Genomic DNA, 16,281 nt, shown 5'->3' with positions numbered 1-16,281 from the left:
AAGCGCACATAACTTGGGTGTTAGGATTGATGACCAGCTTAATTGCCCTGAGCATGTAGCTTATGTCTTGAAGTCTTGTCGGTTCACACTCTATAATATAGAAGATCATCAATCTTTGTTTGAGGCATGCTTTATGAATATAATCTTTGTTTTGGTATTAGTATTGTTGTTATTATTATGGTAACAATTGATGGTTTTACTTTGAAATTATACTTAATATTGTTTAATGAATTTCATTATGCTTATCCCATTATTTTGTATGAATTGTTAATTGTTTTTACTGTTGTACTGTTGCCAGATGTTGTGTAAGTCGCTTTGGACAAAAGCTTTTCCTAAATACCTGAACTATAACTGTAATCCACCACCTCAGCGCTACAGCACTGCAACCGGGATGGTCCTGTGCGCATCAGTAAAGCGCATGCGCCATCAGTAAAACAGCTACGGTGCGTGGTGACAGCTGCACTGATGATATCGATGAACGGTGAGAGTTTTTAAAAATACTCCAGAATTGTTTTCGTGTTTCAAATTGTAAATGTTAATGTATGAACTTGTTAAGGCTAGGGAATAATGTTGAGATATGAAAAGATAGCTTCACATGTTTAACTTCAATTCTCCTCGCTAGCACGGGATTCTGATGTATGCATGCTAGGGATAGCTGGCTGGCTACCGTTAACCTCGGCACTCCTCGTTACCCAGAGGGCATAAATTGTTTTTTTATTTAAGCAATCGTGTTTCCACTGTCATCCAGTTTTGTGTATATCAATCTAATTTCATGTCATGACATGCCTTATTTCGACTGCTTAGAGCAACCTTCAGCAACTGTCCATGCGTGTTATTGTAGCTAACGTTAGTAATGCTGTGCTCATAACAGCAGTAAGCCTGCTGGGCTAGCTAGGTGGCTAGCAGTAAGGGGGTCGCCGCAGCTACCATCGTTAACATTTTCTCTGATTCATGACAGTCTCCAGCGGTAACAACATTCCGCATAGCACCCCAGGCAAGAAGCACAAAAAGAAAACCAAGAAGCATCGCAAAGGATCTGGTGAGAACATTCCTCCACTCGATCTTGGGTGAGTGTTCCCATTGCTACAGCCACCACCAGTGCGTCCAACAGAGCGTGTTCCAGATTTTGCGGATGGGATTCTGTCTGAATGTGTGCTAAAAATACATAAGGCTGGCCGAGGGACTCACTTCTCCAGATAAGCACATTGACTCATGTCTCCCCCCCCACCCCCCTGGTGCCTATTTTAATGTAACCCTGGTAAACTGAACAATGCACATTGCGCACGTCACAAAACATTACCAGTCAAGGGAGTTTAAGCACTGCAGTTACATAATGGTGTTATAGTTTTAAAATTCATAACATGCGGGATAGATCCACCTTGCTTGACAGTAGCGCTGGGGTTTCTTTTGTTCACACTGATTACCCAGATTTTCGTCAGTGTTATTATATTATTAAGTTGTTATTTAAGTTATTAAATGTCATGCCTTTGATGCATGTGTATGAACATTTCCTTCAGGCCCATTGCTCTTTCACTCTCTTCCCTCTTCTGCGGCTTGCATTTGGCAGGCTTGGTTCATAATACAGCTATTGTGCAGAATGAAGGCTAACATTGTTGTCTGTGCCCTGTGGGAAGGCTTAGGTTCAGGATGTTTAAAGCTCACCATCAATAGTTGTCATAGTGTTACTTGCCATTATTTGTTAGGTGAAATATCAGTCCTAAACCTCTGCCTTCTGAGTTCTGCATTCTTTTTGAAATAATTCATTCAACAAAAAAACAACAACAACAACAAACTGTATGAAAATGACACATCAGTACAGTATTCAGTGTTAATAAATGGCATTTTTTCTTATTACAGGCCCCCACTGCCCACTGCAGATGAACTCTGTCACATCCTTACGATCCACACGCCCTCCACCCCTCCGAAATCTCCTCCCAACCCTCCACTAAACCTTTCCCAGGGTCCCCCTGACCTGCAGCCCGCTGCCCCTCTGCCGCAGTCCCTACCCATCTCTATCCCCAGCCCAGTCTCATCCTCCCCGCTGCTGCAGTCCCTACCCATCTCTATCCCCAGCCCAGTCTCATCCTCCCCGCTGCTGCAGTCCCTACCCATCTCTATCCCCAGCCCAGTCTCATCCTCCCCGCTGCTGCAGTCCCTACCCATCTCTATCCCCAGCCCAGTCTCATCCTCCCCACCAGCCGCCGATCCCGCGCCACCCTCCCCCACCAGCCTAGCCTCGCCTCCAGCCGCCTCAGCCGTCCCTGTCACCCCTTTTCTTGGCCTGTCACCGGTGCTCTCCGCCACCCCACCAACCCCACAGACCCTCTCCGGTCGGAGCGAGACCCCCCCTCCACATGGCCTCACTCCCCCGCCGCCAGACTTCACCCCTCCTCCCACTGAGCTGCTGGGATCAGATGATGAGGAGCAGGAAAACCCAACGGATTACTGCAAGGGTGCGTCACCTAAGATCCTAGTGCTTACGAGAGTGATATGATGCCAAGTGACAAAAATAAAACAACACACAGAAAACCATCACAGCAGAAAAAACGTCTTGTGAGCGTTATATATATTTATTGTAAATATTTTAAAATATGTCAGTTCAATTTCAAGCAGTATTGTCATATGCGTTTGATTGGCTGTAAACCACTTCAGCCTTGTGTATAGTTTGGCAGAATCCACTTACTGCCGTCTTCCTAGCTCTGGAGAAATCATTCATTTATGTCCCATCACAACAGCAGGTACTTAGTTTCAAGGGCTGTTTGTCAACCTGGGTGTAAGATTGGTCTCGGCTGATTCTTTTTTTGTCTCTACGTACTGGCTCATTTTAACATGTAATGTTTGCCAGCTGAATGAATGCCAGCTGAGCTCTATCGACCTGTGCTACTATCCCTGTGTTGACATCTTAAGAAATGAATGGGACTTTAATGAATAGCAGTGCACAACTAGCTGCTGTAATACATTTTGTGTCTTGTAGAGTCTCTTACACTGGGTTTATTTTTTATGTTATAGGAGGATACTACCCAGTGAAGATTGGAGACTTGTTTAATGGCAGATACCATGTAGTGAGGAAACTAGGATGGGGGCACTTCTCTACAGTGTGGCTTTGCTGGGACCTTCAGTGAGTAGTGAAGAAGTGTGTGTGTGTGTGTGTGTGTGTGTGTGTGTGTGTGAAGCAATGCGATGCACGGTTATATGATCACATGTTTATGTAGGCCTTGGTAAGTAAGCCACTGTCACACTGAGACTGTTTTTCTCTCTCTCTCTCTCTCTCTCTCTCTCTCTCTCTCTCTCTCACACACTCACTCACTCACTCACACTTTCACACACACACACACACACACACACACACACACACACTCACTCTTTCTCTCTCTCCTTTCTCAGGAGAAAGCGTTTTGTAGCGCTCAAGGTGGTAAAGAGTGCCCAGCACTACACAGAGACAGCACTGGATGAAATAAAGCTGCTGAAATGCGTGAGTGCAGCCATTGTAACACCCACCAACGTAATAACTTCCCACCAACGTAATAACCCTGCCAACGTAATAAAAAAGTGTACATTTTAGACGTAATAGCCCGGCCAACGTAATAATTTCCTGCCAACGTAATAATTCTTGACTCCTGCCAACCTTATTTTCACCGATATTGTTATTATCAAGTCTTACTGTAGGGACAGGTAGCAGGCGTTGAAAGACTGTAAAACGCTGCAGTCCCACCCAGAAAAGACATTTGCACAAAGGCTCTATTCACACACACAAACACACACACACACACACACACACACACACACACACACACATACACACAAATGTGACAATGTGACACATATGAAAGTGACAATGATAGTTTATGTTTCTCATAGTGGCCTATTAGTCTATCAGTGATCTATCAGTACATAGCAGGGACATGTTTTATAAGTGTGTTCACAGTTATAGTCTACACTTTTGACACAAGAAGAAACACAATGAAAGATTTAGTCTGCATTTAATTGCAACTGTTATTCACACAAACAAATCCAGCAAAAGGACTTTCTTGATAAACACACAAATTTACGTTGGCAGGAGGCAAGAATTATTACGTTGGCAGGAAATTATTACGTTGGCCGGGCTATTACGTCTGAAATGCACACTTTTTTATTACGTTGGCAGGGTTATTACGTTGGTGGGAAGTTATTACGTTGGTGGGTGTTACAAGCCATCAACACCATCACCACACATATAATGCAAAATTTGTTATGATGAGGCAACATTTATTATATGCAACTTGAAACAAAAATGACTAATGTCTAGTATTAGTTGTACTTGCTACAAAGAGCAGCCTGTATCATTGCATTGTTATCTGGTTGTCTTAATAATAATAATAATAATAATTATTATTATTATAATAATAAAAATAATATTAGTAATAATAATGTAATACACTCTTTGTATTTTAAATGTTTGGGTTTCAACCAACTGTCATGCTTACATCAGGTTCGTGACAGTGACCCTACAGACCCAAAGCGACAGACTATTGTACAACTCATCGATGACTTCAAAATATCCGGCATCAACGGAATTCGTATCCTTGCCAAAGTACTCAAACTGCTGGTGACCATAGAAAGGTTAACTGAATGAAATTTGAAAATGTCAGTTTGAATGGAAGACCGATTGTGGAGGCATTTCCTAAACCCTGACCCCTGTTAAGATGTTTGCATGGTGCTCGAGGTGCTTGGCCACCAGCTGCTGAAGTACATCATTAAGTCCAACTACATGGGCCTGCCTCTGGTCTGTGTCAAGAGCATCCTCAAGCAGGTAGGCCACGGCCTCTCGACCCACAGCCCTTTTCACTCATATTCATACTCACTATACTTGCTATGTTCATGTCAGTCCAGTGTCCATGTCAGTCCAGGGTCTTTTAATATTTGTTAGAATTCTTTTAAGGTTTTAAATATTGGGCTAGTCCTGTTTACCCAATCCTATGTTTATTCCAGTTATTTCCAGACTACAGACATGTGGTAACCATGCAGTCAAGTACACTGTTCTGACTGTTGAATATCTGTTCAGTTATGCTAGTAAAATATCTCAGTTATGTCAGCGTGAGCTATGTGAGTGCTGAAGCCAGAGTCTGAATCCTCACTCCCTGTCATCGCAATGTAACTGATCCTCAGATCTCATACACCATTTGTCTTCTCTCTCTCTCTCTCTCTCTCTCTCTCTCTCTCTCTCTCTCTCTCTCTCTCTCTCTTAGGTCCTGCAAGGCCTGGACTACTTGCACAGCAAATGCAAAATCATCCACACAGACATCAAACCTGAGAACATCCTGCTGGATGTCAACGAGGTGTACATACGTCGCCTGGCAGCCGAGGCCACAATATGGCAGCAGTCTGGAGCCCCGCCCCCTTCAGGCTCCTCTGGTAAGCCACGCCCATCTGTGACATGTTTGCACTTTAGTTCTTTGCTGCTTCTCAGGCCAAGGCCACACCCTCTAGTTAGTTAGCATTAATGACATGCCAAAAGCTGCTGCTTAGGGAGTGTAGCGGTAGCTGAATGTGTGACATTTTTGTACTGGAATGAATGGTGTATTCATTGTGAACGTTCTTGTATGTCCTTGTGTCTTTAGTTTGAGTCAAAACAGTCTGAACAGTTTATGGAATTAGTCACAATTTCAAAATTTGTATTTACACATCAGTAAATCTCCAGATGAGTAGAATGCTCACCTAAGATATGTCAGGTTTGTAACACTACCTTATTACATCTGACACGAACAAGCTAAATAAAATGTTTGTTTCTTCTATTGTCAATTAGAAAAATCTTCTGACTGAAGTGAACTCTTTAGTGATGATATCTTGATCAGTGACTTGTCATAGCCAGATCTAATACCAAAGGGAGTTCAGCCAAAGTATTTGTTGGATGACTGTAACTGAGGTAGAGTGGATTTTAGCGGCTTAAAGGCCTTAATTGAATTCCATCCTAAAGCTAGTAAATGGAATGTGTCTGGATGTTTATCTGCATGCTGTGCATCTCTCGCTCTCTCCTTCTCTCTGTCTTTCCCCCCTCTTTGTCCATCTCTATCTCTCTCTATCTCCTTATGTCTCTCTCTCATTCTCATGGTTCTCTCTCATTGGTGTAAATTCTTGTCATCTTCTTTTCCTCTCGGTCTCTATTTGGTTTCTAACTTTGTCCTGTTTTTTTTGTTTAATTTTTTTTTCTTTTCTTTTTTTCCCCCTTTCTCTTTGTGATCATTGTGGTTTATCTATCCCCTCCTTTCCCCACTTCTGTTTCTGATGGCAGTTAGCTCCGCCCCAAGGGAAAATCAGGTATGTCCAGAGCCGTGCCTGTTTTTCTTCCCAAAAAAAAAATAAGACAAAAAAAAAAACAAGAGAACACGGGAGAGGGTGTAGTGTCATGGTGTGAACAGTTAGCCACATTTATCATCTTGGGCCTCATAACATGTTGGTCCAGTCAGCATGATGCATGATGGGACTCTGTGATGCACACTGATAGAGGAAAACAAACCCATTATCCCTCTTTGAGATTTAGTGTTCATTGTTTAGATAGATGGATGACTACTTCATGAATTACAAGATCTGCTCTTTACTAATGCTGCTTTCACTCTAACATTGGCCTCTGGTGTCTCTGCTGTTAACATGTTTAATCCCATCAATACCAGTATCATAGAAACCCACTTGTGTTTTTTTTTTTTTAATGTTCCCTATATATGTCATATTTTGTGTATATGAATGAGCTTACATGTTTGTCTCTGAAAGAAACACAAAGAAATTAGTTTGAGAAACGTTTTTGTTGTTTTGATGGTCACCATGGTTTATGTTTCAGGCTTATGTTGACAAGGCATTAAGATGGTGGGTCACATAGAAAAGCTTCCACACCCGGTTGCATTATTGATTCACACACTTCTGCTTTATCCAGCCATCATTCCTCATTTAAAGGAATATCTGCACACTACCAATGAGACACCACACACATACTGTACAGTGCCCTCCACAATTATTGGCACCCTTAGTGAATGTGACCAAAACAGGCTATGAAAAAATATGTCTTTGCTGTTTATCCTCTTGGTCTTTCACTCAAAATATTCACAAAAATCGTGCCTTTTCATTGAAGTAAAATTATTTTTACATTTAATAAATATTATTCTCCAAAACAGGTGTGCCACAATTATTGGTGCCCCTAATTTAATGTTTTGTGCAGCCTCCCTTTGCCAAGATAACAGCTCTGAGTCTTCTCCTATAATGCGAGATGAGGTTGGTGAACACATGGCACAGGATCTGAGACCATTCCTACATACAGTATTTCTCCAGATCCTTCAGATTCTTAGGTCAACGCTTGTAGAATCAGCTTCAGCTCTTTCCACAGATTTTCTATGGGGTTTAGGCAAATCCTTCATTCTGCGGTCGGTGAACAATTTTTGTGTTCATTTTGAGAGGATCATTGTCCTGCTGGAAGGTCCAACCACGGCCCATTTTTCCTAGAGGGGGCTGTAAGGTTTTCAATGAATATCTGCTGGTACATGATGGAGTCCATGGTACCATGTATCCTAACAAGATGTTGAGGGAGAAAAAGAGCCCCACAACATCAAAGATCCGCCACCATACTTCACAGTGGGTATGGGGTGCTTTTTCTGTATGGCTATCTTTCTATCTACGCCAAACGCACCTTTGATGTTTGTTGCCAAAAAGCTTTATTTTGGTCTCATCTGACGATATAACTTGGTCCCACTGAAAGTCTGACTTACATTTGGCAAACTGTAGGCGCTTTAGTTTGTTGTTAACGACAGCAGAGGCTTTTTTCTGGCAACCCTCCAAAACAACTTATGATGATGTAGGTGGCGTCGGATGGTAGTTCTGGAGACTTTCTGACCCCAGGACTCAATTTACCTCTGCAATTCTCCAGCTGTGATCCTTGGAGATTATTTTGCCAGTCAAACCATCCTCCTCACGGTGCGTGGGGTCAATTTACAGACAGGTCCTCTTCCAGGCTGATTCCTTACATCTCCCATCGCTTTGAACTTCTTAACTATTACCCTGATTGTGTAAATGGGTATTTGCAGCTGTTTAGATATTTTCATATATCCTTTTCCGGATTTCTGCAGCTCAACAACTTTTTGTCGTACTTCGACACTGTGTTCTTTTATTTTTCCCATCTTGATGAATGACTAAGGGTATTTGGCCTGTGTCACCTCATATTTATACCCGAGTGAAACAGGAAGTCATGATTGACCAGTTAAGAGTTTGTAATCAAACAGGTGAACTTAAAAATGTAAATCATGACTGGTAATATACTTCAGTTGGATTTTATTATAAGATTTTCTAGGGGTGCCAATAATTGTGGCACCCGCGTTTTGGAGAAAAAAAATGTATTTAATGTCAAAAAAGAATAATTCTTTCTATAATTTTACTTCAATGAAAAGGTTATTTTTTGTGTGAATATTTTGAGTGAAAGACCAAGAGGATAAACAGCAAAGACACATTTTTTCATATCCTGATTTGCTCATATTCACTAAGGGTGTACAGGGTTTCTGTCACACAAGCTGTGTAAGTAACAGTGTGCCACAGTTTGCCACATCTTGCAGTATGTTTGTATGGGCAGTTTTGGTATCATATTCAAATTAATTTCAGAAATATGGTCATGCGAGGGCCGATTAACATACCTGGTGCCCTGGCTCCCAGGCTAAGCACTATGGTGTTTGTAATGTAGGAAAAGCCATCTGAGTATGACATTGCCAACCATATTGCCAAAAGCTTAGCATGCTAGCAAGCTTTTTTCAGCGCTAGACATGCTATTGTTGTTGTTTACAAGATTTGAACATGCCTTTAATGTAGTAAGCTCCTTACTGCTGCTTTAATGGAGCCCCAGGGTCTTCATTCTGCTATCAAAACTTTGCCTGAATGAAAAACAAGAACGTTCAGCCACTTTAAGTTATGGGAGAGAGTCCAGCTTGGCAAACGTGGTCACTGTGATCTATCTATAAGGGAACGAATGAGAAGACTCTTGTATTGATTGTCATAACCTTGAGACCCTTATATACATTTGAACCGTATCAATCAAAACCCTTTCTTTGTGTTTCTTTTGGAGACCAGAGTGAAAAATGGCTTCGACATAAGTGTTGCGAGCGTGTAGATGCAGCGTAGATTTGTTCAGACAGAACTCAAAATGGAGGGACTTTTTGTTTTCCTTAATCAGTGGATGTATTGAGGTTTCTCAGTTGGTTACGTCTGGTATGCTGACTACACTGTTATAATAATACCCTGGTATAGTAGCATCTGCTGTGGTGGTTTGGTGGGTTAACTGCACTTAGTCACCATTGCACTTTATGCATGTGATGTTATGTATGGATTGAATAGCAAGAGGATTATATTATGACTTTGTTCCGAAGAAAATCTTCTATTTGTGGCTATCATGAGAGAAAGCGAGATTTTGTTACTTGTACATACCTGTCACCTTTAACCTGTGAAATTCCATTCCCCAGAAAAAAAAAAAGATGTAAACAGATTTATACTATGTAACTCAAGCTCTTGTTTTTTAATCCTTTATCAACGAAAATGTTTAAGGTTGATTACATACATAATTCTGAAGTTTTCAGTTCTTCATGCATTGGATTTCAGAGTGTCTTGCATTCTGTTCAAGTTCAAATTGAGCAAAGATATTACTCTTGTACCTGTTTGATCTGAACCATGTCATTTGTCTCCTCTAATCACTCTGCAATTTAGTGTCATAGTCATACCCAAAGTAATTTATCTGCCTGACTCAAGTTTGCAAACTGCCATTGTAATCAAACACATACTCTGCTAAGACATGGCCACCACATCACCCTTGGAGGCTGTTTAAAGTTTAATTTGCACCATCTCCAGCAGTGCTTTTCATAAACATTCCCCACTTCACTTCAGTTTGCTTCCGTCGTTGACTGGGGTATTAATATTTCCCAATTAGCGCAAAGACGTGCCACTGAAACACATCCGAGAGTGTCTTCAACACGCACACTCTCACTCTGCCAACCTAACACCGCTCAGCATGTTTGTGTGTGAGAGAGATGCGGGAACAGCACAGGCAGCTCTCATCAGGGTCTGTCTGCCAACTTCAGTTTTTTGAGGTGGAGAGAAGGTGGTTGCATTGGATGTGAACATCAGGTTTTTGAGTTGTGAGCCTGAGAACAGCTGTTATGCCTTTTGCTGTCACAGTCTGTGTCTCTGTTTATATATTTATTCCTCCACTTATTCACCTTTTTTTTTTTTCTTCCTCTGTGAGTGTGAAGAATGACGCTCTCTGCCAATGCAAGCATTGTCAGTCTAGCCCAGCGAGTGGACGGGGTCATCTTTTTATGCACAGATCTGGCATCAGCACCTCAAAACAGTCATGCCTGACTGGTTCCTTTCAGTAGGTGTGTGGTGAAATGTCAGGGCCCTGTGCTGCTTTGCATCTTTAACATGCCTAAAGGCCACCTGGCCCAGCATCCCTATGGTCTGGAGTGCTTGGGCATTCCCCCTGCTGTAATCTCAGCAGTGTTATCCGCTGACAGCGGTAACCCAGAGATGTAAACCCACAGCAGCCGCTGATCGATGGCAGTCCTGCTGCTGGGCCATCTGCAGAGGCATGCAGATGCAGACTGACAGCTCGTGGCATTTCAGTGACACGGAGGTAATATTGTTTAGCTTTATTCAAAGCAGTAAAGAGGACAGTGAGGGCACACATTGTGCACTCATTATTTGTACTCTGTAGGAATCGAATCCAGGACTTTGGTGTGGCTTGGCCCATTTTCGACCTGTGTGGTGCCATGGGAGGCGTTTTTGGGTCATTGTAAGTGCACTGTGCAGTTTACTGTGTCAGTGCCCCAGAGATGCTGACATCATTTCTGGAGACTTGATGTAAAGAGCTTTACAGGTTATCACCCCTGTATTGCTCCAGTTTTGCAATCTGTACAGGCAATTTTTGTGGCGCAAAGTGTAGACCTTTTGCAGTAGATTCTCTAAGAATGTCAGACAGAGACGTAATCTCACGGCGTCGTAGTGTTGTGCAGACGTGAAGTCGTAGCATTACAGTTCAGGGCTTTGCGGCTTTAACCCTCCCAACCCCCTCCTGCATTCCTCCCCCGTCTCCCTGTACACTCCTCCCTCGTCATGAGAGCCCCGCACGCGTTCCGCCTCACACATGTCGCCTTGTGTCTGCGCCTTGCGCCTTGTGACTCAAATCGGTCGCCCTCGGCAACACTGGCCCTCAGAGGAACAGCCGTCTCAGTGGCCGCATACCCCCACCCACCCCGATTGAGAAGCTGACCGGCAGCCTGAAATAGCCTCCCCCCGGCAGGAAATGGTGAGATGGTGTCGGATGTCAGCTGTCCAGTCCCTGGTACAGTACTGAGGCCGCATGGCTGGAGATTGCTGCGTCAGTGCGCTACTCATCCAAATAGGCCAACGGTAGATTATTTTTTGGGGCCACAGTGCGCAACGTTATTTTCAGAGATGGGGGTGCTTCTCATAAGCGTGGTTGCAATTTTTGGTCTTGTTGTATTTCACACTCAGTTCACACACACAAATTGCATTCTCACACACCTTGAGCAAACACCGTCTCGTTTTTTGGGAGCTATTCTATAGTAGGGTGGGCATTTGAATTTACAGCATTAATTCCTACAATCAATAACGCTGCATCTACTCATTTAGATTTAGCTCGTTAAATCATTTCAAATCATCTCAAAAGTTGTTCAGTATTCACTTATTAATAATCCAACATTCTTAATAATAATTAACAGATTGAATGAAGTGTCCATTTTACCTTCTTGAGTGTTCTCTGACTCTGACGTCCTCTTGCCTCTTGTTGCTGCCGTGTAGATGGGGAAGATCTCCAAGAACAAGAAGAAGAAGCTAAAGCGGAAGGCCAAGCGGCAGCAGCGTCTGCTGGAGGAGCGGGTCCAGGACCTGCAGCGCATGGAGGACTTGGACGGCGTTGCCCCCACCGACCCCAGCAGCACCGCGGCCGGCAGCAAGGCCAGGGCCCTGTGGAGGCTGCAGGAGGACGAAGACGAGGAGGAGGAGGAAGAGGAGGCTGACTGCTACCCACCAGGTGAGACCCAGAGATCAGACCCATACGCCTGAGGAATGTCCTGTGTGTTTTTGCACTAGGTGGGTTGGAAGATGCATAGATATACTATATGGTTGAAATCCTTGGGCCTATACAAATGCAAATGAATACAAATGAAATCAGGCTCAATCACTGAGGTTCAGGGAAGTCAACAACATCAGGAGACGATTGTAGCGCATCCATGCCAAAATTGAAACCGAGTTGAAAAGCTCACACATAAAACATACAAAATAACACCCATTAAATATGAGGTTTGAGATATAGGGTCCTGATTGATTCCTCCTCCTGTCCTGTGCAGGTTGTTCTGTGTCGAACGGTAACAGGAACCAGAGGAAGCATCGCAGTAAGGAGAGCCCAGGGTCTGGCTCCTCGCGGCTGGAGGAGGGCTGTAACGGCTACGGCGGACCCATGCGCTTCTCCAGCCCGGGCTCGGGCCTGTCGGGCATGTCCGGGTCGGTGCTGTCGACCACCTCTGAGTCGGCCTTCTCCACGCTGTCAGGCTACTCCACCGGCAGAGACAGCCAGCACTCCCTCTTGTCCTCCAGCTGTGAGGGACTTATTATCTTGGGGGATTTCAGGTGGTGGAAGACCTTGATTGAGACTCCTGGCCCTGAATGCCCACTGTTGTTTAACCAGACTGGTATGTGTTTGTGTCATTAGCGTACTCTGCTGCAGATTTCCTGGTGAACCCAATGGAACCGCAGAATGCCGACAAAATCCACATCAAGATCGCAGACCTGGGCAACGCCTGTTGGGTGGTGAGTGTCCTTAGGGATGCAGCCAGAACCTATGCCAGTCTAGAGGCCAAGGTCTCTAGAGCATGTTTGGGAACATTACTCCTAATGGATGACAACATTTTTATACATAGATAGATAGATGCAGTTACTTATTGCTCCCCATATATGGCAGTTTTGTAATCATATTTAGTTAAGTAAGTAGTCAACCAACACATGAGCATACCCTCTGTGTTAGCCTTGGCATTGATCTTTCAAAATGATTGCCGTTGTAAATTTAAATAAAAATTCTAATTCTGGTTTACTGGCCTTTTATGCAACTAGTGTGTCATTAGCAGGGTGTAGCGTCCATAATAAGATGCCTCTCCCATTCTTGCTCCATCAGCACAAGCACTTCACAGAGGACATTCAGACGCGTCAGTACCGTGCCCTGGAGGTGCTCATAGGGGCCGAGTACGGCACCCCCGCAGACATCTGGAGCACAGCCTGCATGGTGAGGACTGCCCCTCCACCACAGACCCTTCATGCATCACCCTTCACTGCTAAATGGAGTCACATAGCATGTCCTTTATTTTACCTTAACTACAACAGCCTATTGTGTGTGTAGAATGTGTTCAATCACTTTAAGAATAGAAGTTGTGGCTGTTCTTAACACCATTTCCTAGAACTAACTAGATGAAAGGGAGTGTACATGGCTTGTGTGTGTGTTGCAGTATGTGGACTGTGGCTGTTTATCCATTGTTACTTCAATGGGTCTGTGTTGTGTTCTTATGTGTACAGCAGTGTTGTTGAGCTTCCTCTTGAGAGGTTCATGTGTGTGTTTCTGTTGTTGTGTTCAATGCTCACACAGGCATTTGAGCTGGCCACCGGGGACTATCTGTTCGAGCCTCACTCAGGAGAGGACTACACCAGAGATGAAGGTTTGTCTCTGTCTCTTTCCCTCTCTGTTGTCAGACATGATGGCTGCTGCTTTGTGTACACTTTTTGGAGTTCAGCAGCACCAGCGAAGAACCAAAACAAACTCGAAACAAGAGAGTCAACTCTGATCAATGTGAATAGCCAGGAGTGTGTTTGGGTGCGCTGAGGTTGTTTGAGTTTGTCTGATCTGTCTGCCCACTGGCTGTCTCTGTGCAGATCACATAGCTCACATCATCGAGCTGCTGGGTACTGTTCCACCTCACCACGCCCTCTCAGGACGCTATTCTCGCGAATACTTCAACCGCCGAGGTAAGACATGGGGACAAACGCTGCATAAAGAAATGTCTTTAAGACACTCTTCTGGTTTTACATCAGTTGTGTTTCCGAAAGAATTGGGGCATATTTAGTGCTTTAGTGTTATTTACAAGGCCTTTCTGTGGTCTCAGGGTGTGTGTATGTGTAACACGTCTAAAAATAGGCATAAGGGAAGATTGTCAGGGCCATTAAACGCGACAGTGTTACTAAACCTTTGAGAAACGTGCTTGACCAAGATCTTCAGTTACAAAAACACACTCAGAGGTTCGGCATCAGAAACAGCTCCTGTTTCTGTAACTCAAGTTGTCACCTGTTTTCTAAATCCGCCCACGTCTGCCAACACAACACACTAAATCACTGTAGGCAGATGTACGTCACACCACACCACCAACCACCTGCCCTCGTCTGTGTCCCTCACACACTCATACTCTTTCTGTATACAGTTTTCACATCTGTTGTTGTATAGCCTTTTTTCCTCAAGTGTGTGTTCTAACTATCTTCAAAGGCTAAAAATCGCTATAATGTGTTGCTTTTTTTAATGTTGTTCCTTAGAGCATTTTACATTTTGACCACCAGGGGGCACCAAATGCATCCACATACCCATTGAATGAAATGTTGTGGAATGGAACGAGGCTAAAAATGCATCTTGGGGAAAATGATGTTACTCCATGTGTGTTTCTGTGTGCGCATGTATATATACACCCACACACACACACACACACACACACACACACACACACACACACACACACACATATATTTGTGTGTGTGTCTTTTGTGACTGTTAAATGTATACATTTTGATCTGGTGTGTGTGTTGTGTACTCAACAGGAGAGCTGCGGCACATTGCCAACCTGAAGCCGTGGGGTCTGTTTGAGGTCCTGCTGGAGAAGTACGAGTGGCCCCTGGAACAGGCAGCCCAGTTCAGTGACTTCCTGCTCACCATGTTGGAGTTCCTACCAGAGAAGAGGGCCACAGCAGCAGAGTGTCTGCATCACCCCTGGATCAACTCCTAACACACACGCACACACTTTTACTCACTAGAGCTACTCCTGACAAACCCAGACATAATTCATGCACTGGAAATACTCAGAATACACACTGGGATAACTTAAACACCCACACTGTTTACACACAATCACAGGATTGAGCAACTCGTCCTTGCACATATGCACGCACACACACACACACACAGGCATTGGAGCAACTCCTTATGCACATGCACACTCTTCAGGCACACATGCACAGGAGCAACTCCCAAAGTTCATGTACTGTCTCAACACACACACACACACAAACATGCTAGTTCTCTGTCACTGGATCACCTCTTCGCTTATAATTGCACGCACACGCACACACACACACACACACAATGCTAATCCTTTCCCAGCACTATCCCAACCACCCTCTCAGTGGTCAGTCAGTTCCTATACTCCCAGGTGACCACATGTCCGAATGTATTATGGTAAGACAAACTTCAGATTACCTGACTCTGAGCACACAGCTAGCCACAGTGTAACCTCAGTCTATGTTTCTTTTTAAGTACTATTATTATTATTATTATTATTATTAAGGAGCTTTGATTTCTGTAAATGTTTGGAATAAAATGTCTGCAGTCTGTTGATCGATTTCAACATGTATGGTCGTCTTATGTCGGCTGGTCACGTATTTATATGTTAAAATAGTGCCTTGATATGCCATGTGTAAAAATGATAAATAGGGGGGGAACATGCCTTCACTTTTTTATATATGTTCGCCAGTTGGTGTGTGGAATGCTTGTTGTTCGTGAACATACAATACTGTGTATGACCGTGACTGGAGACCAGAGAATAAAGTTAAAATAAACCTCAACTGAGATGATCAACTTCTTCAGAGTGCTTTCTGTGATAAATGGTGCTATTTATACAAAATCAAGTTGAAGAGTTAACTTTTTCTATTATGCTATTATGACAATATTTGTATCAGAGCAGTGAATCAAGACTAGTATTATTTTCTTTAGTTCTTAAGTTGTTTGTTTTTGTTGAAGTGTGAACTTGCCATTCCATCACAGCTACTGAAATTATTGTTTGGCCATATTAGCACAGCATTAAGGTTTCTACTGGCCCTACATACAAGTTCTCATCTGCAATTTGTATTTAGCATTCTATTAACTTTCATGATGTAACTGCAAAAATCTTGTTAGAGGATCAAAGCAAGGAATGCATACATCTGAATATGGTTTACTTTTACCATCCAACTCTTGACACA

At 43.4% G+C, this 16,281-nt stretch overlaps 1 protein-coding gene across 1 annotated transcript; it reads left to right on the top strand.

Annotated features, from left to right (window-relative positions):
• The first annotated feature begins 439 nt into the window (after positions 1-439).
• Positions 440-15,902, top strand: srpk3 (SRSF protein kinase 3). Its single transcript, XM_080853496.1, has 16 exons — positions 440-481; positions 959-1,067; positions 1,858-2,453; positions 3,010-3,118; positions 3,385-3,472; positions 4,469-4,556; positions 4,683-4,789; positions 5,226-5,391; positions 6,269-6,294; positions 11,818-12,049; positions 12,366-12,614; positions 12,728-12,825; positions 13,187-13,294; positions 13,652-13,721; positions 13,936-14,028; positions 14,866-15,902. The coding sequence occupies exons 1-16, from the start codon at positions 466-468 to the stop codon at positions 15,048-15,050; spliced, it is 2,340 nt and encodes a 779-aa protein (XP_080709622.1). The 5' UTR covers positions 440-465; the 3' UTR covers positions 15,051-15,902.
• Positions 15,903-16,281: the final 379 nt, after the last annotated feature.

The sequence above is a fragment of the Sprattus sprattus genome (genome assembly GCF_963457725.1).
Source record: "Sprattus sprattus genome assembly, chromosome: 16".
Lineage (NCBI taxonomy): Eukaryota > Metazoa > Chordata > Actinopteri > Clupeiformes > Clupeidae > Sprattus > Sprattus sprattus.
Note: the sequence above shows the minus strand (reverse complement) of the source record. Positions and strands in the feature narration are given on the sequence as shown.